At 45.4% G+C, this 24,231-nt stretch overlaps 1 protein-coding gene across 1 annotated transcript; it reads right to left on the bottom strand.

Moving 5' to 3' along the window:
* Window positions 1-1,731: 1,731 nt before the first annotated feature.
* On the bottom strand, window positions 1,732-16,930 carry zeb2a (zinc finger E-box binding homeobox 2a). Its single transcript, XM_071532893.1, has 8 exons — window positions 16,615-16,930; window positions 12,670-12,738; window positions 11,493-11,687; window positions 10,644-10,858; window positions 8,797-8,905; window positions 6,295-8,261; window positions 5,672-5,852; window positions 1,732-3,128 (listed from the first exon to the last, which is right to left on the bottom strand). Exons 1-8 carry the CDS (start codon window positions 16,928-16,930, stop codon window positions 2,524-2,526), a joined length of 3,657 nt encoding a protein of 1,218 aa, XP_071388994.1. The 3' UTR covers window positions 1,732-2,523.
* Window positions 16,931-24,231: the final 7,301 nt, after the last annotated feature.

The following is a 24,231-nucleotide window of genomic DNA, read 5'->3' as shown; positions in this document are numbered from 1 at the left end:
ACAGTAGGCCTATTAAAGCGAGGAGGTATTGTTTTAATTAGACTTTCCCTGATTTAACCATGGAGCTTACGAGCTTGTAAAAAAATGGGCTCCCTGTAAGAGTCATATGTAGCTCTGTTGCAGTGTCACTGTCAATCAGCAGAAATAAAAAACTGTGGTTTTCTTTTAACCAGGGCATAGTCTCCTGGAAAATACCTTGAGTGAGTGTGACAGTTTCGGTTGTAAAGCCTCAACTGTTGACTGCTGCAGCAAGAACAATACATCCCAGCCTGCTGCACACTGCCATACAGTCCAGTGGTTCTCAACCTTTTTCATGTTAAGGACCCCTAGTTTAGTCCACATCAGGGCCACATTCGGACCCCCATTTGATGACATTTTGCCTCTCTGAGCCGGATCTGAGAATATTTTTATTGTTAGATATGATTTTGTCCAGAATTCCATGACTGTCTGTATTGTAGGAAGAGAGATAACAGTGAAACTATGATCAAAACAGTCATTCTTCATTCTCTAATCAACTTCTTGTAAATGAAATGATGGTGAAGTTTAACAACGGAGCCCCTGGAATCCCCCTCAAGGTCCCCGGACCCCACGTTGAGAACCACCGGTATATTAAAAAGCATCCTTGTTATGACTTATACAAAAGCCAGATATGGAACTCGTCTATGTGGCTAGGCCTCAATGCTAACGAGACAGCAATGTCTATTTAGATGTGTGCAAACTCAGTGATGATCTTACTGAAGAGCAATCTGACAGTAACATGAGGAAAGCTAAAAACAGCGGCGGGGCGTGATCGCTGGACGTCTACAGTATGATTGTTCGACCTGTTCATGAAACAGAGGTAGAAGAAGAAGAAGAAGAAGAAGTACAAGAAGAATAACACAGCTTTATTAAAATTTAATTTGGCTACATTTATTCGAGCATGGTCATTTCAGAAATTAAAAATTCAATAATACTTCAGACATTTCAGGAATTTCATCATCGACAGTCCCTCTTCACCTCTTCAGCGGGATGAATAAAGTGGATTTTTTTTTTTTTACTCTCAAAAATACAGTGTTTTCACAATATCGTATCAAAAGTTCCCCAAATTTAGAATTTCCAGTAGTTGAAAGGAAATAAAAACAAAAAAATTCAAAATTTCCAAATACCATAGACGTTCTCTATTCATATTTTGCTCCAATAGTCAATGACAGAATCCTTTTTACTAAAATATATCTATTTCTTGAGGAACTATAATACTGTACACTACAGTATGAAATAAATAAAATTAGGAAATATAAAATGAGTCATAAATAAAATGGTAATTTTAAAATAAAAACAAAATGAAATTTTATGTTGGAAAAATCAACAAAGAAAAAAAACAAAACAAAAAAACAAAAAAGTAATACTGACAAAAGGTCATGGAAAAATACAGAAAATTGCACAAACATATGTAAACTAACTGCCGTCTATCTATGCTAATACTGACATAGGTACTTCAAAAAACAAGGTGAAATATTCATTTAATACTGAAGCCAGAGCAAAGATAACACAGGTCAACTCTGATTTACACTGTACAAGGATGGCACTTGCAGAAACGCACAGGTGAAAAGGTTTGCATATAAGGCTTTCTCTTGAGAAAATAAAAACACACCGAGGCTCTCTGCTCTTCTTCTACGGAGCCCTTCATATTATGTTATCCTCCACCATCCCCCCCCCCACCCCCCCCACCCCCCCACCCACCCCCCACTCGCTCGCTCGCTCGCTCTCTCCGGTCCACGTTTTAAGACTCACATCGACATATTAAAAATCACACAGGTTTAAAGTTCCGTCACATAAAGAAATTGTGAGGCCCAAAATTGTGTGGTTAGTTTGCCTTGCAAAAAAGAGGGTAAAAACCAAGGACATCACAGTAAGTGGCAGACAAAATACAACACTGACGGACTGCTACCGAGTCTTCAAGCTCGGTATAAATATCCATAGGCTTTTTTTTTTTTTTTCTCTCTCTTTTTTTTTCTTTTCAAAAGTCTTTTTGTAGTGATTAAGGGGGGCAGAGTGCAATTTCCTGGTTTGGGGGTATGAACACAATGAGACACAGAAAGGTTAAGAACATTATAGCACCACACAGCTTTTAGGCCTTTATAATACTGTACATTAAAAACAGCTTCATTTCATTTTTAATTATAATGATAATCATTATTACTTCTCTTTTTTTTTTTTTTTTTTTTTGCATAATGTGGATTTTTAAACAATCCCACCCAGCTTGTTATCACGACTCTGATGTTGGCAGTCACCACATTGCATCTCGAGTCCATCTTTACAATCTTCAGAAAAAAAAAAAAAAAAGAAGAAGAACACAGAGCTCCTCCTAAGATCGAGCCTCCGCCTTTGTCTTTTCTGAAAACACGGCACGTTTCGTGTTTGCTGGAGAGGAAAAAAAAAAAAAAGGAAAAAGGAAAAAGAAACAAACCGATGTGACAAATATTTGCTGGAAGCTTTTTTTTTTTTTTTTTCTTCTTCTTCTTCCCTCAACCGCGCCGCTTGGAATCAGTCCGCTTCCTCCTGGTCCGACTTGCCGTCTGTTTTCCCTTCTCTTGAACTCTCATCCATCGAATGCGTCGTATCCTTGCCCTCGTCCTCCTCCCTCGTCGAGTCCATCTGCGTACCCAGGCTCCTGCTGTCGCCCTCGTCCTCTTCCTCCTCCTCTCCTTCCCTGAAACTTGCCTCCTGTCTGTCTGTCACCTCCCCGTACGCCTCGCCGACTTCCCGCTCCCGCTCCCGTCCTCGCGCGCCCCCCTCCGTGCCGTCCCGCAGGATGGTGCCGCCTCCGTCCTCCTGCTGGTCCTCGGGGTCGGAGTAGCCCAGGGGACCCAGGCCCTGCAGGTAGGCCCGCCTCATCAGCAGCTCGGTGGGCTCCAGGGCGCCCTTGTCCCGGGCCTCCCGCTCCGCCGCCTCCCGCTCCTCCGCCTCCCGCTTGCAGTAGGAGTAGCGGTGGTTCATGTGCTGCGAGTAGGAGCCCGAGTGCGAGAAGCGCTTGCCGCACTTGTCGCACTGGTAGGGCTTCTCGCCGGAGTGCAGGCGCGAGTGCTCGATGAGATGGTGCTTGTGTTTGAAGGCCTTCTTGCAGATCTGGCACTGGTGCGGCCGCTTGCCTGGGGGGAGACATGAGAGACAGGGGGGGGAGAGGAGGTGTTACTAGAAGTTTCTCTGCACTGGAGACGCAAAACACAAAAACACAAAGCAAGAGGCTGCACATGGCACTTCAGAACACAACATGCAATATCAACAAGGTGGTCGGACATATTTATATTCATTTATACGTTGAGTGCATGTTGAGTGCTTCAGCACCCAGAAAGCTTAGGTTTACATGACATGCAGGTTCATCATCGACCCGAACAAGCACAAAAGTTTCACAATATATTACGACAAGGTAAAAATTCATAATAAAACAGCTTTGGAAACTGAAAATGTGAACAAACCTATGCAGCTAAGGATGACTAATAAGACTTAATGTTTGCTGTGTATTGATATCACATCATGGAAGGACGGCTGTACCCTCCATTAACGGTAATAACAAGAACATGACAAGCATAAAAACACAACGACATTGTAAAAATGCCACTTTGAACCACGCTGAATTTGAATACATGTAAGGCAAAGTCCACTCTTTAAAGACCCGAGCGTGCCATCTCATGAAAAATCTCGGGAGCTAATTTCAGCCGCCGCTTAGGAGGAAGGTGGCGGGGAAATAAGAAGCCTCATTACTTTATGTGGTCCGTCTGTGACCGCGGCAAAGTTAAGCCGGAGAGATCGGATGCCTGGAGCACCGGGCAAGGTGAAACCTGGCCTGTGCCGACGAGAGTGTGTTTTCATGACATCATAGACCAGATTGAAAACTGACTAGGATTAGGCATCCTTCGCATGACAGTATGGCGGGGTGTATTTGTGGGAGGAACACACACACAACCCATAACACCAGCCCCCTTCCTCATGTACTCGCACTCAAGCATAGACGAACACACACACGTACATATAAACGGATACACACACACACACACACATACACACAGTGCACAGTTGCAAGCACACACACTGCCTCCTGGATTTACTACTACTCAGTACTACCGGAAATTTATTCCATCTGACTTCTATCTAACAGGATGTGTCTCTTATGCCAAACCAATAGGCCTGTATACTGACAGCCGTCCAAAGCGCACATCCCACGCACTCATGCACAAACGCCTTCCATCCTGTGAATGCCAACAGTCACACACATGTAGACGACCACGCAGCGGTATGTGCACACACACATGCGCACCTACCCCGCATTCGCAGGCACACAAACTCACACACGCAGGCAAATCTTAGCCACAAATAGCCCTGGAATGCCTGTAACATCTTCCATAGTTGGCATACTTAAAGTGTCCCCCCCCCACACACACACACACACACACACACCCCCATGGTGGGGCAAAAATAAACGAGACGGCGGATTCCTCATCGAGCATTCCCGCACTGAGTGACAGGGGGGGATATGAGCGAGGGATGATGCAACTTAGTGAAAGAGAGAGGTAGAATAGGTCACATCTTCTGAGGAAAAAAAAAAGAAAAAGGGGGGAGCAAAGAAATGCCACACAGGCAAGTCTCCTGGGGACCTGGCATTCTGATAAATAAGTCAGAATGAGTGAGCAAGAGGTCAGTGGTGTAAGTGTATCTGCATGGCTGAAAGTAGCCAGCAGCCATTTAGATGATACAACACAAAAAAAAACAAAAAAATGTGTAAATATAGCTGTAAAATGAAAGATGAAAGTCGTCCATAGCTGCTACCTGCATGATTTTGTGAAATCGGGACCTAAATATCTTTCTGTCAGTTCAAACCAGTTTCCAAAGCTGTTTTAATATGAATTTTTACCATGCCATTTTGTGCTTGTTTGGGTTGACGTACCTGCACGTCATGAAAACCAAAAGGGGTTGAACTTGGCCACCTCCTACATGTCGCCATCTGTCACATGCTTGCTGGGTATGGTGCACTTTAGTTTTTCTTACGGTGCACGCGCAAGTAGACTAAAGGCTAGAGGATAGTTTACCTGTGAAATGGCTACTGGTCTATTTATGTCATACCCATTTTGAATTGAGAAATGGACCACAGCTACATATCTCTGTATCTTTGAAGAAAATTTATATTTCTTTTTCATCTGGCCTGTTCCCCAGTGACACTCAAAACATGCACAAACACACAGACACTGCAACAGACAGGCAGACAAGCTTTCTCTCTCTCTCTCTCTCTCTCTCTCTCTCTCTCTCTCTCTCTGACCCCCCTCCCCTTCACACACACACACACACACACATACGATACAATATGAATGGAATGCCATAGAAAATGTTTATATTTGGGCCACTGAATGTTTATGTAATCCTTTACATATTAAAAGATCCCTACCCCCTGTTGAAAAGAAAGGAACATGTTAAAGGCCATGGTTTGGAATACAGAGAACAAAAAAAGAGTAAAGGAAGAGAGAAATAAAAAAAAAATTTAAGAACTACAAGTGGGGAGCTATGTGACAAAAAGAAAAAAGAAAAAGGGAAAGAATGAAACAAAAAGTAGAGTTTTAAGACATAAAATATGAGGGGGGGGGGGAGAGGGCACAAAAGCATAGGGGGTGGGGTAAAAAAGAAGTGTCCAAATGTTATATACCTGTGTGCTCATATTTGTGTCTTAGGAGGGAACTGGTCTTCTGGAATGTTTTGTCGCACAAGTCACACGCGTACATACCACTTTCAGTCTTCTTAATCTTCTTCCTGGAGAGGAGCGAATCGCTGTCTGTCAGGTCCTCCAGGCCTGACAGATAGTCTGCGGTGCCGTCCAGTAGCTCCCCCTGTGAGAGACAAGCAGGTTTTTCAATGCTTTTGGTAATCCGCACCTGTCACCTCGACACGAAGAGACACCTTCTGGTCCGACCATTATCCCAAGTCTGGACAGAGCTTAGTGGGCCCAACCTGGGTAAGTCCCCTTCAGCCAGGAGACACTTAAAAAGGGCAACATATGGGGCGTTTTAAATGCTGTGTTGTGATGTTTTGTGGGGATTGTATTTACAAGATAGACAGCTCCCGTGTAAACATATGTAATTGAATTATCAAGTGACCAAATAATAATCCTTAGAGAATCAATGAGGAAAAAAACTGAACACAAACTGAAAAAGAATATTATTTTGATGGAACATATTACTTTTCAAACATCTAACATAATTTGGATCGATGTAATTACACTAAATTAAATAATCCTGAATGGTTTTAAAATCACTTAGTTTGCTAGCTTACCTGGAAACCTGGTTTCCGTTGGTACTTTCTCCTCTGCTGCATTTCAGCAAATGTGGCTGCCCCAGTAGCATAAGTATAGGCCATGTGAGGCAGGAAGCTCATTGGGTCCAGCCCGGGGTAGGGCCTGAGGCCTGGGATGCTGGCCTGGGCTGGAGACATGAAGGTGGGTGGAGGGTAGGCTCCGTGAGGTGGCAGGGATGTGTACATGGGACCACCAGCAAAGGGATTGATCCCAAAGATGGGACTGGTACTCTTCTCTAGCTGATGGCCAGTGTTCCCTCCAGTGTTGCTGTCGGAGCCAAGGAACTCCTTCTTGATGTTGGCCAAATCCAGGGGCCCAGTCCCCTGGTCTCTCACTGATACATCGCCGTTGCGTTCGACAATGAAACCATTGGGTTTGTGCCGCTTTTCTCCCATGGAGATGCCCTTGTGTGCCATGTGTTTTGGCAGGGACAAATCCAATGGTATATCTCCATGGGCATCCTCAGAAGCTAGGCTGTTTGGAGTGTAAGAGCTACTCTGAGAGTTTTTTGAAGAAGTAGAGGAGAGGTTGAGGGGTGATGGAGTGCTGCTCCTCAAGTGGTCCAAGGGGTCTAGTGGTTTGTCCCCGGTCTGCCTGTTGGCTGTAAACTGGTGGGCCTTTGAAAGTCTGTGGGAGGCATCACCATTAGTGGAGCCTCCATGTAAATCCATGGCAGAGAGTGACATTTGCTGCTGTGCCAAAGACAATGGTGACCGGTTCAGGCTGTGGTTGACCTCGGGGCCACCACGGTCAGGTGGGGGTGACCTTTTTCTCAGATTGCTTCCATGGTTGTTTTGGCTCTTCCACTGCGCGAACCATTCCTTCACAAATTCTTGAGGAAGGCCCACAGCAATCGAAATCTTCAGAAGTTCCTCTGAGTTGGGCTCAGTGTTCATGGCAAAGTAGGCCTTGAGCACTGACACGTGGTCCTTAAAGGGGTTAATGGGGCTGGTGGCGCCCCTCTCTGACAGCAGCGCAGCTTGCTGCTCTGATGGCATTAACCCCCTGCGGCTGGGAGGAACACTCTCAGTGGGCTGCAGGACCGCTTTGATCTCCTCGTTCATTTTACACAGGTAGCGCTCATGTTGATGCAGCGGGATGGGCCCAGGGAAGGTCTCCTTGCAATACTGACAGGAGAATGGCAGGAACTGGGCCTGACTCTCGTGGGACTTCTCCTCACTGAGATCCATGGAGTGGTTTGACTTCTCCTTCTTGATGTCCATTTGCCTCTTGGAGTCATCAATCAGGCTCTTGGCTTCATTGACTTTCTCCAGCGTGTAGTCGATGATACTCTTGGTGGGGCTGCCGTGGCCTACTAATGGAAAGCCGGCCCGCGAAGCCAGCTTCTGCTCCTCCATCTGGGCTCCCAGCTCCTTCATGTAGGCCCTGAGCTTGGAGATCTCCTCCGGGTTCCCGTCCATCTTCTGCCTGCACACTGTGTTGTCCACTATCTGGAGGACCTTCTGCACTTCACTCAGGTTGTTCCCAAGAGACCCTGTGTAGCCCAGCAAGGGGAGATCTAGCCCCATGCCTCCCAGGTGCTGCAGGGGGCTCTGGGAGGAGCTATGGATTCCCAGGGGGCTTCCACCATGGCCGGCTCCATTCATGTAGGCTCCTGGTCCCCCAAATCCGTGCTGAGAAGCTATCAGTAGCCGGTAGTCATTGAAGTCCATAGGCTCTGCTTTGATGTCAAGCTGACCCTGTTGGTCTTGTGGGCCTAGCGGCCGCCCGTTCTCCAGTTTGTGACGGAGCTGGGCCAGAGCGGGGCTGCCAGGGGAGGAGGTGGTGGAGTTAGGGGAGGAGCCAGGCTTGGCATTGTTTCCATTGCGTACCCGTCCATTGACAGCAATCAGGCCGATGCATTTCTTGCTGCTGATGTGGGAGCTGTAGGACCCAGAGTGGGAGAATCGCTTCTTACAGTTGGAACACTCATATGGCTTCTCACCTGCAAGATAACATTAAGTATGAATCATTTTTTGTTTGAGATTTTGTCATTGAAATATAATACTGTTTTTTTTTTATATATATATATCACTATACTATCAGTATTTTAGTAACAACACAGTGAATTATAGCATAATTATTTGACCTAAATAAATCATGTAACTACACTGAGGATTAGAGTTATTCCTGCAAGAGAAAATACAGTTAAAAAGAACAAGTATAAAATCATTTATAGTGAATTGTATCTAAAGGGAGATTACAAGTGAGCAAAAAAGTCAATTATAATGTGTGAACCATTTTTATTTCTACTTGATTTTCATTCAGCTCTCAGCTTGCTGGGCTTTGATCTCCTCCATATGGCTGAATTACTCAGTTATGAAACAGGTCTAGCGACCTATTCTAAAATGGAATGAGTCATTCGCAGAAGCTGAAAAGGAACATTATCAATTTTACTCTTCATGACATAAAAGAAAGTTATCTACAGTCATTTGAAAACATTCTGTGATGAGTGCAGAACCCGACTCTGGAATACCTACCGCTGTGAATGCGGAGATGTTCCTTCAGGTGATGCTTGTATTTGAAGGCTTTTCCACACTCGTTGCATTTGAACTTGCGGTTGCCAGCACCCTCATTCAGCAGCTGGGACTGTGGAGATAAAATAATAGTTTTCATATCAGTGCTACCCTATCGAGGCAGAGTAGGAGTTGCTTAGCAGACATGGAGGGAGATTACAAGGTAGTGACTGTGAAACAAAAATAGTGATTCATTTTAATTTTGCTTTAATAGTATTTTCTAAACCAGTACTGATACCAACAAAAGCTCTTCACACGGCTTCGCGAGCTTTGATTTAACATCGTAAATTCTGTAATCTAACTGGTGAGCGACCAATTTATCACATTCTAAAAACAGCGTGGGCTGACTTTGTTCAAAGGTAACAGTTTAGTGTAGGTGCGTTTCCTGCATTTGAAATTCAAATCAGTCGAGATAAACAAACAGGAACACTGAAAAGGGAGATGCCGGCCCCCGAGCAAATGAAAAGTTTATGCGAAAAGAGTGGGAGCATGTTGAAAGGCAAATTAAAAAAATATCAGCAATCCCTTCTTTGTATATGATGAATGTGTGATCTGCATGTGACTTAAGGAATATAGATTTGGTATAAAATGTCCCATCTAAAATCTATGGAGGGAGCAATTTTGATAGATTAATTTCCTTCTACCACATAAGCCTATATGATAAATATAAAAAATATGTCTTTCCACACATTAGCTCTGTAGCTCTCAGTTTACATCCATTTTGGAGTCACATGACCTCTCCTTAGTCTTCCTTTAACCATTTAACTAAGAGGAAGTACACAAATAAACAAGCACTTAAAGTCATTTGGGGATTATGATACTCCAGATCACTGGGGAAAAGACCATCTGCTCCTGTTTAAGGCAGTCATAAGGGGAGGGGAGGTGGTGGGAGGGGGGAGGGGGGGAGGGGGGTCAGGTAAGGGGAGGGGGGCAGAGGGAAGTCACTGCTTCTGTTACGGTGAGCTCAGGCGAATTTGAGGTCCGAAGCTGACAGGCTTAACTCAGGAAATCTCATTATAATCACAGCATAATTGGAAAATTGAATGATTCACTGCTTATTTACATGGTCTAATATGAATTTTGGATCGCAAAGGGACAGGAAAGAGGCATGTGCGGTACATTAGGGCCGCGTAAAAACTAGCTTTTTTTATTCAACTCCCTCCACTATATTGAGACTCTGTATAAAATCACCGATGTGAGACATTTCCAACAGAGAGAAAGCAATGCTTGAAATAATAGGAAATGGCCTATATCTAGCACTATCTTTATTAGTGCTAATTTCTAATCAAATCTGTTCCAGTTCCAGTTCCAGCAACAGCTGATGTAAAAAGTCAGATGGCCCGGGGAAGTCAATATGCTTGCACATCCCACGCATGCCTCACTGTAGGCGGAAGCTTGGGGGAGCACAACAAAATGCAGCTGCTAACAAGCAGTGCAGGGTCTGATTTTTTTAAAAAGAACAAGAAATGAAAACTAAACTTGTTTTTAAACGGGAGGGGAAAAAAAACGGCAGGAAATGAAGCTAATCATTCACTCAAGAGAATATGATTCCACAGAAATGCACTGAGTCACCATGAGGAAACCATTAAAGCAAGTCTAATTAGAAAAAATTAACAGGAGAAGGGGAAAAAAAAACAAATTAAGGGGGCAGTGTGGAAAATGGCACTTTTTTTTTTTCAAATGGAAGAAAAGCACAGATCTGAAATGAAGAAGCAGAAGAAGAAAAGAAGGGCGGATTAAGAGGGAAGAACGGAGAAAAAAAACAAACAAAAACAAAAAAAACGGGGGTATCGTCCTGTCCCATATCTTACCTGATCCCTCCCTGGCTTGTGCGCGGCCATGTGGCGCTCCAGCTGCGTGCGATGGGTGAAGGTCTCCGAGCACAGCGGGCAGGGGAAGCTCTCCTCGTTCTTCTCGTGGCGGTACTTGATGTGCTCCTTCAGCGACGTGAGGCGCTTGTACCCCCTGTCGCAGTACGGGCAGGTCAGGAGCTGGGCAAAATCGTCCGGGGTGCCGGGTGGCAGGTCTGGGGGAAGAAGAAGAAGAAGTAGAGGAGAGGTCAGAGGTCAGCGAATGGAGTCTAATGGCCAAAAGAGCTCGGTCTGGAGTGGAACAGGAAGAAAAGTCACGTCTTCCTCTGAGGCTTTACAGAGAGAAACACACAAGAGCTGACACTACAGTATCTAAGCCATACAACGCAGCAGTCTATTTCCTGGATTCACATTATTCGGAAGAAGCTAGTAAGCATTTGACGGACGGGCAGGAGGAGGTCAACTTAAACATCAACCCAATAGAGCACAAAATTTTCCTCATATGCAAATATATTGACGATATCGAAACAGTTTCGGAAACAGTTTTTGAACTGATATCAGAAAGATATTTAGGTCCTGATTTCACAAAATGATGGAGACGCACATCTCCTCAACTTCCTCAACGTTTCAATTATTCAACGTCTAAATGTTTGCTGGGAACAAATAATCCAAAACCATATTTATTTTTGTTAGTGGACCAAGTGTAATAAGTCATTTTATCATGTTTAATTTGAGCTATTGGGCTGTCAAAAAACTGTAAAGAGAGTCCGTCCCAGGTCTAAAATTCCGTCTTTGTACATATCTTTGCCCACGTTTTACGACTTTGTTCTCCTCCCCTCGGACTCTCACCGTTCTCGTTCTCGTCCTGGCCGACGGCCTCGGGCGTGCCCAGCCGCGTCACCTCCTCCGGGGCTTCTGGGTAAATGATGGCCGTGTCGCCGCGCTGCAGGTACTCGGCGATGGTGGCCGGGTGGCCGTCGCCGTCCTCCAGCTTACGTTTCAAGAAGTACTCGTCCAGCTCCGAGACACCTTCGAGTCCCTTGACTTGAACAGAGGAATACACGATAAAACAGTCAGAAGCTGATAAGTAGTGGTCATCCCCCCCTTCCTCCCTCTTGTATTGAAAGATGTTAACATGGTCCAGAGGAAAACAGGCTGCTGTAATTGTGGTGAGGATCGCAGAGGAAATCATTAGGGCACTACTTAGAGGGGGAGTATACATTTAAGTTAGCGTTAATGATAGCGTGTAATGGTCTCCACTATGAAAAATAAGATGATAGATAACAGATAATTTCACTATTAAGTGATGCGCACTGTTAAGTGAGCCATCTTGGACGGTGGAAAAAAGCTTTTTAACGTTTCACTTAGATGTTTAGTGTACATGGTAATTCGGTTAAGGCCAAATTAGATTCTCCGGGCTCGCCGAGCTCGCTTGAAATTTTTCTTGACATTGTTCAAACAGAAAATGTGATTAGAGTTAACAAAAATGTATAAGAGCGTATGTAGTATCTATCAACTGCATTTATTGGGACGGCTGAATATGTTTCACACTAAAACATATCTGACATATGTTTTAGTTTATGTTTATGTTTAGTTTTCCTCATATTGTATTTTGCTGTTGGCTTTTCCATGCTTCTATAGAGAAGGTCCCTCAAGTCAAGGGAGGTTTTTGCTGCTAAAAGGCTCAACTGCGAGTCGCCGCACGGGCGAAACGGACAATTTATTGTCTCGTAACCAATTTTAAAAGAACATGAACCCAACAAATACGATTTGGATCAAAACTCAATTTTATTTGCGGCTGCGCTTACGAATGTTTTCTTTCCCCTCTCGCTTTGATGCACCGTGCAGCGTCTCTCCCGCCTCTGTTTCCTATTAGGAAAATCACCTGAACGCCTCACATCACTAGCTCGGCGAATAATCACGCCCTCTCTATTTCATGCTGCTGCCGGGTGATTTTTATGCTGGCGGTGGGGTGGGGTGGGGTGGGGTGGGGTGGGGGTGGGTTCATTGGCGCAGCGGGGCTCACCTGTACCGTTTCCCACAGCGTGGAGAGACCCCTCCGGCCCCAAGGGTTCGTATTCATCCTTTCTTTCATCTGCGGAGGAGAAGAGAGAGAGACATTTAATCGACACTCTGACTGTGCCTAACGCAGTTTTGCGATAAATGTGAAGTATGACGACAGAGGCCCGGCCGCTCCAGGCTAAGTCAGTCGGAATGCTCCGTGTGCCGGGACGCCCTGACAGCTAACAAGCACCTCTTTCCATTCACCACGGCTCATAATGTGAAGGTATTTTCCAGATAATGAGGGATAGGCAGGCCAGTGGAGGTGTACTATACTGTGCCTATTGTGTTTGTTCCTCCTGGGCCTTCTCATGTGACTCCTCAACAGGAGTCACAAGTATCATAAGCTTCCCCCTTCAAAGGAGGGATATACAACCCCCCGCTACCGCCGCCACCCCCCCCCCCCCTCCCACAACAGAGAAGGAGGGAGTGTGAGTGTGTGTGTGTGTGTGTGTGTGTGTGTGTGTGGGGTGGTGAAGGGGGGGGGCCCTGCTCGAATCCTCCACCCCCCACACCCCTCCTCTCCTGTGTGGGCCAGGTCACTTTACAAGCCTTCAAAAAACTTTTTCAAACTTCCTTCCTCATAAGCAAAGAGCCCTCAAACAGGAACTTCTCTCTGCCGCTTTATTTCTTTTTTTTAATAGTCCTTGTATGAGTCAATCAAGTCACAAGATGAAGCCTATTATCCTAAATATATTGATGTGTGATCCAGCGATTACACCGCGGGACAGTATCAACAAATTAGCATCGCAAATAGCAAAAGAGCAGCTGATGCCGTCATGTTTCACAGTTACACTAGACAGACTGTATTTTCTGGAGCAAAGTGTGTGTGCTTGGTGGTAAGGTATAGCAGGAGCCTTACATGTAATATATGTTATTCACAAAATGTGTTTAGTTTATTGAGCAACCACATAGTATACAAGTATTCAGTGAGATTTGAGAAAAAAAAACTGTTTAACAACTGAAAAGATGAGCATTATTACATTGAGTAATACAGAAAATACAGAAAGAAAGAAAGAAAGCACTGAAAGCTCTATAAGTCAGCACAGGATATGAGTATCCTGCTGATCATGTTAAGATAATGATATGAGATTGAAATACATGTTCTAGCAATTTGAAATTTCCTCAACATTTAAAAAAGCTCCTATATCAATTTATTCCCTTAAAACGACAAATAAAATAAAATAAAAAGTAAAATAAAGCAGAGAAAATGATTGCAGGATGGGGATGAACTGGATGAAAACAACAGAAGTCACATATCCTCTCATGTATTCCATCTTTTCTGTCTGATTCTAGTGAAAACTCAAAACTCTTCTTCTGCTGCTATTACCAAACCGGAGTTTTCCCCCTCCACACTGCACAGATAAAAATGAAATGGTGGTACTAAACAGCTCGCACAAATGAGAGAGCCATGTGGTTTTCTCTTGATGGAAAGCACTGGGAGGAGAATCATTGCCAGACATTTTACAATTAGTGCCATTCTCCAACATGGGGCTTTTTGTGGGCTTGGTGTCTCAGCGCAAAAAAAAAAAAAAAAAAAAAGGGAAGGAGAGGACAAAAGCATGCGAGTCCCACCCTGTACCACCCTTTGCAGGACCTAGACACTGTACTCAAGTGTCATTCTATTTTCAGTCGCCGTCCTTAGACCGTGTGTGTGTGTGTGTGTGTGTGTGTGTGTGTGTGTGTGTGTGTGTGTACATAAAATGGAGGCTCATTGTGTTTTGCAGCCTGTTCTTTTTCTCTTTTTTTTTTTCCTCGAGAGACAAGATGGAGGTGACGGCGTAATGAGCATTTCACTTCTGTTTGTGGTTCCTCCGTTTCAACCTTTTATGCGTTCTCGATGTGAGTCAACCCCCGCCGCACTCTGGGCTCCGCTTCTCCTTTTTTTTGTTTTTTTTGTTTTTTTTTTTCCTCTCGCCGCTACCTTTTTTTCGCGTCCCCCTACCTCTGCTTCCACATGCGACGTGAAGAAACGATACTGAGGCCGAAGAGCCGCCGGGGCTTTGATTCACGCGTGTTTCAATGAATTAGTAACAGGTCTCGACCGAGTGGTGAGCTTCTTTGCAAGTAACCCAGAGGTGTTGTTTGTACTGGCAAATAGCAAGTGACTGTAGTCAAAGTTGCCATCTGGGCAGTGCAGGTTTCATATTTTCCCTCGGTGTTGATGATGGGAATAATGAGCTCGGTAGATTCAGAGCTCCCGATACTTCAAACCCCGCTATAGATCGTATACTAAATCGCTGGTTTAGCAAACTAACTGTAGCAGATGTGCTAATGTGGCGTTGATTTCTTTTACAGCTTTCCTATGATCGCGATAATGACAACTCTCTCTCTCTCTCTCTCTCTCTCTCTCTCTCTCTGCGCTCCCCTACATTAACGCTCTTTTCATTTACATTTGCGCTTTTTTGGACCGCGTTCAATTTTCCAAACTCGGCAGTATTTCCCAATCCGGCCCGGCGTGCAGCCCCCCCCCCCCCCCCCGCCGCCGCCGGGTCATTAGCGGAGACGGATAGGCGAAGCCGGTCCGTTTTTTAAACCGGGTGTCTCGCATGACTTCTCGCCGCACTCTGTATCTGTCAAGCAACCCCTAGAATGGTAGGGCTATTATGCATGTAAATGGCCATCATAAAGCTCCAAATTTCATTTAGGGCTGTTAATGAGTCCTGCAAGGGCCCGGCTCCCCCTTAACGATCCCGTTCGGCTCCTAATTAAAAGTATTTGTCTTTGCGGCCCGGGTGACACTGGTTGTCCTGTCATCCGATGCGGATGCGTGTAAGAGGGAGTCTGAAGAGCGAGTGCAGGCTGACGGGTTTGAACATGGGCTACTCCTTCATCACTGGTAGGTCTGTTCGTATTAGGAGCTAAGATGCTAGTCAGTATAGCATGGTTCCATCTATTAAAATGAAATATCTGGATATATTCTGCTCCACTGAGGCCATGCATTGTATTTTGGGATCTATTTCCTTCCTCCAAAATAAAAGCACAGTGTACTGGCATTCAACAAAAAAAAAAAGGAGAAGATGAGAAAATGTCAGAGGCGACAGGGTGTGAACTCTGGTAGAGCGTTGGGTGTGTGTGAGAAGAAGGCTGGTGGTTTAACAGCAGCACATGTGAGTGTAAACTGCTCATTGCCTTTCTACAGCACATACTGTATATAGGACATTTTGTTTAGGGGACACAAGCGATATGATAAGAAAACAAGCTCAGACGACAACAGCTACCGTGAGACATGCATGTGTTACGAATGGAGTAATCAGCCTGACATCAGTAGATGCTGTTTGCTCTGGGTCAGCGCAATCAGGAGATATGGGTTAAGAAGATAATGCGATAATGGGAGGCTCAACACCTCACCACATGCAAGGGAACTTTGGTATCTCGAATACTTTGAGATACATTGACATTTTCCCAAGATGTGACCTAGTTTATACATCCATCACAAATACGTATATATAGAGATTTACACTAGAGATATTGAAATTCAATATATCGCGATATATGTATTGTATTGTGAAATCCAATATATCACAATACAAAACTATGACAATACGTATCGTGGGGCAGAAAAATGAGCGGTGATATTAGCTTCATTTTATTCTGCTGTAGCAAACACTCCATTCTCCAAGCTCTCCATTGAAATTATAATATTTGCACTTTGTAATGACATTTTTAAATTGTTGTTTACATTCTTGCAAGCCAATGCCATCGCTAGAAAGATTTGTAGCTCGGAGATAAACTGAATTCTGCAGTCAGACTTTGATATTTGATTTATTTCTGTGTTGAATCGGGAACCCCGTATCGCGTATCGTATCGTGTATCGTGTATCGTATCGTGCGATAATATATATATATATCGTCCCATCCCAGATATACACACAAATGCATAATACAAGTACAGACTTATGAACACTCACCAGTGCCGTTGAGGTGTCCGTGTGTGTCGACCCCCAGACGCCAGGCGTGGTGGTTCTGCCGCCCGTCCCGGCCCTCCGACCCCTCCTGACCCCGGTAGGACAGCAGGGCGTGGCCGACCCGGGGCGAGGCCTCCAGGGCGGGCACGCCGGCCGGGCTGCCCGCCTCCTCCTCCCCGCCGTTCGCCAGCCCGTTCTCCTCCGAGACCAGCGGCCTGTCGTCCTCGTCCGTCTCCGAGCCCGTCTCCACCACATTCTCATAGTTGAGCACTGCGGAAGACACAAACAAAGCCGGGCTGTTAGGTTTCAAAAACAACATCCGCCCATAACTCTAGTGGCATGGCCCAAAGTAGAGGAGGCGAAAGTCACATTCCTTGGTCGAGAGGTTGGGAAGGCTTTTTTTATTCGGGGCCCAGACACCCGGGGGACCGAGCCGAAATGGAAGGCTTGTAAATATTACATCTCTGAACTTGATAACATAAACTTGATTTAGACTCCGGCCTGAATCCGGCGGGGCACGCAGCGGTGAAAAAAGAAAAATGCCTCGCTCTGATAAAGGTGCATGAGAAAAAAAAAAAAACAGGAATATGCTGAAAGAAGAAAGAGAGGGGAGGGTGATGGAATAACAGCGAAAAAAGGAGGAAAGTAAAAAAGCCATGACATCATGGGAACTCGACGCAGCGAAATAGGGCCCCGAGGGCAGAAAAAAAAAAAAGAGAGAGAGAGAGAGAGAGAGTGCAATTTTCAGGTTCATTTTGAGTTCTGTGTATGCCTAATAAAGCAATATTTCGACAAGCTCTCATGCGCCTTATCTCTGGAGGTAACTGCCAACTCCAGGAGTGAGTGGGAAGTGGCTAAAGTGATGCATTTTCTCGTCGATTGCTTGTTTCGCGGGGATATTATTTGCTTCCCCTTTGCCAGTTTCCAAACCGTAAAAAAAAAACCAAAAAAAAAAAAACCTTTACATCCTAACGGCATACCATTCCTTCACAGGTTCCCAGGGAAAAGAATACAAAATACAAGCTTCTCTGCTTTTTTTTTTTTTTTCACTCTTCCCCTTTGGGTACATGGAGATTAGGCTGTGCATATCTGTTCATAATATGATCTTTGTCTGACTGTATGGTTCGGCACTTGCCTCCCGGACAACTGCGCAACAGGTGCAAATTAAAAAGGGGAGCCACGGTGGGCTGGGCCGAAATCTGCTGACCTGGGCTGAATACCAAGAGCAGGGAAGGGGGGTGGAGGGCGTGGGACAAAACCCTCTTTAATAAGAGGTGTGACCACAAGGATTTAGGGGGAGTTCAGGCAGGGTAATGCCCTCTTGGATCAAAAAAAAAAAAAAAAAAAAGAGAAAGAGAGGCCGAAAAGAAAGAGCTGAAAAGTGAGACGTGAATGCTCGTTGTGTGGTCTAGGTATACGTCGGGATATAATATGATCTCACTCAATGTCTTAACCCCCGCTCTCACAGTCTACCCCCCCCCCCCATTTACCCCCCCCACCCCCAACCCCCAGACCCGCAACAATAGTGGTTTTACCTTTTCACTGAAAGAATTTCTGACCCTGTTCTAACACAGAGGGGGGGGGGGGGAGTGAAGAGAAATAAATAAAAAAAGCCAGTGGAAGCAGAATGAATGTGAATCTTTCTGTTTTATGTTACATAATCAGTTTGATCTGTGTTTGGTTACAGTTGCTGTTACAGTTTGTTGTCGTCATTTTGTTTACTGTTTTTTGTCTGAGCTTTAGCAATATAAGTGTGACTTGTCATGCCAATAAAGCTGATTGAAAATAAAAAGATAAGCGAGCTAAAAAATCTGTTTGGATAATTTAGACTTTCACAAAAAAAACCCCAAAAAGTTCCTCTCATTCACTTTCACTTAACATGTGCAAAAAACCCTCACACAGCTAACTAATTCTACCGCTAAACATCTTCCATTCAAAAAAAAAAAAAAAAACCCACTGGAAAAAGACATTTTATTTGACAAAATGTTTAGGGAAAGGTTTGTTTGCTTCTCTATGCGTGTTGCTGAGAGACTTGGCCCTGTGTGGACTGTTTTGTATCTGTGCTGTGTGGCGGGGCAGGAGGCGGACAGAGAAAAGCCAGTGACCTCCCCAAACAAAAGCAATTCATCCCAGTGTTTGCCTCCCGGGTCACATGGGTCTGGCAGTGTGGCAGATGTCATCGGGGGCAGCGAGCGCAGGAGGCTGTTGATGCACTGCCTGAAAAAAAGGGGGGGGGGGGAGGGGGGGGATCGCTTTCTCCCTCAAGTTTGTTACCCCCTCTATCTACACCACCTGTACCACTGATTATTTTTCCCCCCCACATTTTAAAAAAACTGACTTTTCTCCCAAACGAGTTCCAGCGTTAAAAAAAACGAGAGCGTAGAAACTTCTTCTCTGGCCCGAGCCTCCCCCCCGCCCCCCCCCGGTGGTGGAGGGTGGGTAGGTGGGGGGACAGCTTTGTTTCCCCGAGCGGGTGCAGTGACATATTTGATGGAGCGCTACCCCCTTGCGCTCCCGTCTTGCCGCACCTCCATTGTGTGGCTGAGCGCCGCCGTTCCGACCTGCTAATCTCCCAGAGGTCCATTGTCTCAGCCCGTCACCTCTCCGCCGATCGATCCTTTGTGCTCATTCACAGCGCCGGGGGGGGGGGGGGGGGACAAAGCAGCGGCAAAAACACATCGCACGGCGTCACCCCCACCACCACCACCACCACACTCTCCCCCTCTCTCTCTCTCTCTCTCTCTCTCTCTTTCTCCCTTCTCCATGTCTCCCTCCCTCCCTCCCTTCCCTTCCTTCCACTAAGGCGTTCCACAAAGAGACATTAATCTTGACCCTCCCTTGCTGAACCGGGTTTCGTCATCTCCTCTCTGTTGCTACATTTTTTTACTCCGGTCAGATACCGCTGGAAGAAGAATGGGTTCTTTTATGCAAACAAATGCCTCCAGCTGTTTCGGAGGGGGGTTGGGGGTGGGGGTGGGGGGGGGTTTGACTTTATGCTTCCAAGCCCCCCCCCCCATATAGCTCCGAGTTCCGGGCAGGTGGCCCGGCGTGAGAAGGTATGTTACATCGATCAGCAGCGAAAACAGTGGGAGCTATGTGTGCACCCCCGAGTGCAGGTGGTGTAAAAGGCTATGGAGAGAGGAAACCTTCCTCATTGAAGGCACCTCCGGAGTCTCTCTCTCTCTCTCTCTCTCTCTCTCTCTCTCTCTCTCTCTCTCGCTCTAAAGGATGCCCTGCAAAGACTTTGACGGGTGGCGGGCACGCACGAGGCGGCCAAATCCAAAACATCTAAAAACCCCTTTTTAGGTTCACACAGGTTCAACGTCAACCCGAGCAAAAAAAAAAAAATCGTACAATATGACACTACTAGCGTGGTAAAATTCCTATTGAAGCGGCTTTGGGAAACGATATCGGAAAGATATTTAGGTGATTTCACAAAAACCATGCAGGTAGCAGCTATGGATGATTATGAGTGTTGTCTGCACTTTGATTTTGACGCAAAATGTCAACGTCGGTGCAGTCTATTCAACATCCAGAAATCTAAATTGTTTGCTGGGCGCCTATACTCTCTCTAAATAACTCGCTTATGTACGATCCAATAAAGAAAACCTTGAGAATTGCCTTAAAAACCCCCCAAAAAAAGCACAGGTTTCTAGTCACATTCGCACATTGTAGCTAACGTCCACCTTAACAAGTCATTTAGTCTCATATTCAGCCTTTTAAATCTTATTTTTCTTAAAACAAGAGAAAAACTCCGCCAGTGGGGTGAGATAACTCCACTTGTTTCCGATGCACTTTCACTTGTTTCAGGGAATTTTCTAGAAATGAGCGTCAGTATCTGGAAACAAGTCAGAAGCATCATCAGCATCTCAATTCGATGTGAAAATATTCGCTGTGGGTGAGGTCGAATGCGAGGGTCGACGAGCAGCTACCAATGGCTCCCCCCTATCCCCCCCCCCTCCCCCCTCCCCCGTTCCCAACCCTCCACGCTGCATTGGAGCAAAATCAATAGTGGAGGTATTAGGAGGGTGGAGCTTCAGTGCAAATCGAGGCATCAGGAAGGATCAAATCAGCATGAATCTGAACTCTTTAATCCGAAACAGAAAAAAAAAAAACCACACACCGAGCTAGACTAGATTATCAGCGCCCTGATCCATTGTGCCTCTAAATGCCCCCCCCCCGCAAAACAGGTGCATACTATACCTGACACATATCATATGCTCTCCAAATTAGGCGAAAGCAGCCGCGTCCAGTATGTAGACCGGCCCCTCCCTCCATTCCACACAGTCCCTCAAATCCAGGAGAGAAAAATCAGCCTTTGCTCCTGTGCTATTAGTGCTTATCCAGTCCAGTCTCTGTTCTCTCTGTACATCTCTTTGTGGGTGAAAAATGCCCGGCTTCAGATCCATATAGAGACAGACACACACACACACACACACACACACAGGAGAGCGTTTTTGATATGATAATAGAGCGAGCAAAGGCAAAGCTAGATCCAGGTTCTCGAGGCTCCAGGTGATTTTTTTTTTTTTCTTTCCGCCGCGTCCACGTTCCTTCCCCGGCCGCTGCTAGGTAATGAGAGATGAGGTGGGAGCTACAGGGAGGGAAAAAAGCTGCCTCTCTCTCTCTCTCTCTCTCTCTCTCTTTTTTCTCTCTCACTCGCCTGTGAGCGTTGCAGATCACCTGAGCGAACAACTGGAGGGGGGGGGGGGAGGGGGGAGGTGGGGAGGAGAGTAGGTAAGGCAGACGCTGCTGTGGAAATGAGGTCGCTGCCTAGTGGCTACGAGCTGGAAGTGATTCAGGCATTCATCAGGAGGAGGAGGATCACACACAGGCAGGTAGAGCGGAGCAGCCAGCAAATACACTGCTTCAGTTCTTTTGAAGCATATTCAAAGTGCTGCCATTTAATCCCAATCAAAGAGTATATATATTTCCCCTCGACTGTTTTGATCACTTTTTTTCGAGGCCTACTAATAGGGAGCATAGCCCTGAGCGAGCACGTGCGTGTGTGTGTGTGTGTGTGTGTGTGTCCTGTGTGTGTGTGTGTGTGTGTGTGTGTTTTCATCCCCAGCGTCTATTCACCCATGTCCGGGGTGTGCCAGGCAGGAAGAGCGGGGTGTTTCCTACCGGCCAGGCCCTGCCGTGAGGCGGCAACAGTGGCCCGGCCTCCTAATTGAATTAAACTCCCATTTATCTATGGGGGCCCCCCGTGCGCAACAGGCTGGGAAAAAAAAAAAAAAAGGAGAGAGAAAAAAAAAAAAGAGAGAGAGAGAGAGAGAGAGAGATCTCAGAGTTTTAGTCGAGCGCCCAGACAGCCCACCTTTCCCCCCTTCCCTCCATCCCGATATGAAGCCACCATCTGTGCCCTGCCTGCGCACATGTTACTCCTCTCAACAAATGTTCAGGGCCCCCACTGGCCCCCCTCACACACAAAACACACCCACACACACACAGACACACACACACATACGTGCGCTCAATCACTATACATACACGCTCCTTCAAACGCACACACACACACACACACATGCGAGCGTGCAGGCACATAAGCAAGGGAGCACACACTAAGAGCCAAGTAGGCCTCCCTGGATACACATGAGACAGAAATAGGCTAAAGATGGAAACCGCACTGTGTAGCCTTCACTGGAAAACTCAACAAAAAACCTGATTCCTGCCCCTGTGTTTACAATCAAAGACAAAGTCATTTAACAAACTAGCTTAAAAAATCCTTAAAACCATATTAAAAACAGCCATATAAATGTGAAATACACTAAATTTCATCTGTTGATTATTTTTAGAACAGGTTGGAATGAAAGGCCGCATTTCCACGGGGGAACAGGAGGATGATTGAGATTGATAATTGTGTAGAGTCATAAACTAGATTGATTTTTTTTCTGTTCGGAGTTAATACGGGTCAATTAATATGCAAATCTGCGAGCAGATGCTCGGCAGCAAGCTGCCTCCTGTGTGATTGTGGTCACTCGCTGTTAAAACTGTTACAAAGCACACACACACACACACACACACACACACACACACACAGTCACAAGCACACACACCTCTGCTTCTTCACAAATCAGTACAAACTTCCTCAACAACAAACTGGCATCCTTTTGTGGGGCAAACATCTCTTATGTTGATGCGATTTTGAGCTCTTCCTCCGCCCCTATTCTCTGATATAATAAACTGCAAAAACAACTGCATGGATCAATTTAGGCTTTTCATTTGCTCTGCGATGTCGACCTGAATTCACTTAACTAAATGGATTTTGCTCTTGGCTGCAGGTTAGCCATAGATTTTACGCTAATGCTATTTTTGGTCGGAGGTACTGCATATTGCACATTGATTTCAGGGAGAATCAAACCCAATAGGATAAACGATCGAGCGTTTTTAGAGTACAGGCTGTCGGAGCTGCAGCCTGGACTGGTGCATGTGACAGCGTGTGTGTGTGTGTGTGTGTGTGTGTGTATGTGTGTGTGCGTGTGAAGATAGAGCTTGTGGCTTCTAGTTCTGGTCTCAAGTGGAGAAGCCAAATGTGATTTTCACCTTTGTGAGCAAGTGGGTGCAGATGGCCACAAAACGAGCCATTAGGAAGAATTTTAAAGCATGTTTCACCATCAGGAAGACAGGTTGCTCATGCAATATTCAGGCTAGGAGTGGTGTTCCCGCTCCATCTGACTGGATGTCAAAACTCAGCGCGGCGAGGCGGGGAACAGGAGCCCACTTAATACTCCGGCTCTGGGTGGAATCGAGGCTCGTTTCGCGCGAGTATAAATCTCAAACGCTCATTAATATTGAAAGTGTTGTGCGATTCCAACAGATCCAGAATGTCGGGGATGAGGTTAGGTTGGCCTGGGATGGCATGTGTTTTTTTTTGTTTTGTTGTCGTTGTTTATTAGATATGAGTGTAGCGCCTGGGTTCACTGTCTGTCATTGTTTTTTTTTCGTCTTTTTCCTCCTGTCTGTGTAACACTTCCCTAACACATGTATTGAAAAACTCCATTGTGTGCTAGCCTGTATGATAAAGCAAAAGGGCCATGAGAATGATCCAAAAAACAAAAAAACACACATATCTAGTTCCAGAGCAACCCAAATGTGCGCAAAACTTTAACAATGTGACATTACGGCACGAGAAAATTCATTTTAAAACAGCTTTGGAAGCTGTTGTGAACTGATTTCAGAAAGATATTTAGGTGATTTCACAAAACCATGCAGGTAGCAGCTATGGATGATTATGAATGTTGTCTCCACTTTGATTTTGACGCAAAATTTCAACGTCGGTGCAGTCTATTCAACATCCAGAAATCTAAATTGTTTGCTGGGCGCCTATACTCTCTCTAAATAACTCGCTTATGTACGATCCAATAAAGAAAACCTTGAGAATTGCCTTAAAAAGCCAAAAAAAAGCACACGTTTCTAGTCGCATTCGCACATTGTAGCTAACCTCCACCTTAACAAGTCATTTAGTCTCATATTCAGCCTTTTAAATCTTATTTTTCTTAAAACAAGAGAACAACTCCGCCAGTGGGGTGAGATAACTCCACTTGTTTCCGATGCACTTTCACTTATTTCAGGGAATTTTCAAGAAATGAGCGTCAGTATCCGGAAACAAGTCAGAAA

Source organism: Centroberyx affinis, unplaced genomic scaffold (assembly GCF_046629955.1).
Source record: "Centroberyx affinis isolate AG114_WGS23_722 - 3 ecotype Tasmania unplaced genomic scaffold, CSIRO-AGI_Caff_v1 ptg002271l_1, whole genome shotgun sequence".
Classification (NCBI taxonomy): Eukaryota; Metazoa; Chordata; class Actinopteri; order Beryciformes; family Berycidae; genus Centroberyx; species Centroberyx affinis.
Note: the sequence above shows the minus strand (reverse complement) of the source record. Positions and strands in the feature narration are given on the sequence as shown.

Coding starts and splice junctions, on each gene's coding strand:
- zeb2a (XM_071532893.1), bottom strand. CDS start 16,930: ATGTTGTTTTTGAAACCTAACAGCCCGGCTTTGTTTGTGTCTTCCGCA. Junction 8,262..8,796: donor ACATCTCCGCATTCACAGCG/GTAGGTATTCCA, acceptor GTTATCTTGCAG/GTGAGAAGCCATATGAGTGT. Junction 5,853..6,294: donor AACGGAAACCAGGTTTCCAG/GTAAGCTAGCAA, acceptor TGTCTCTCACAG/GGGGAGCTACTGGACGGCAC.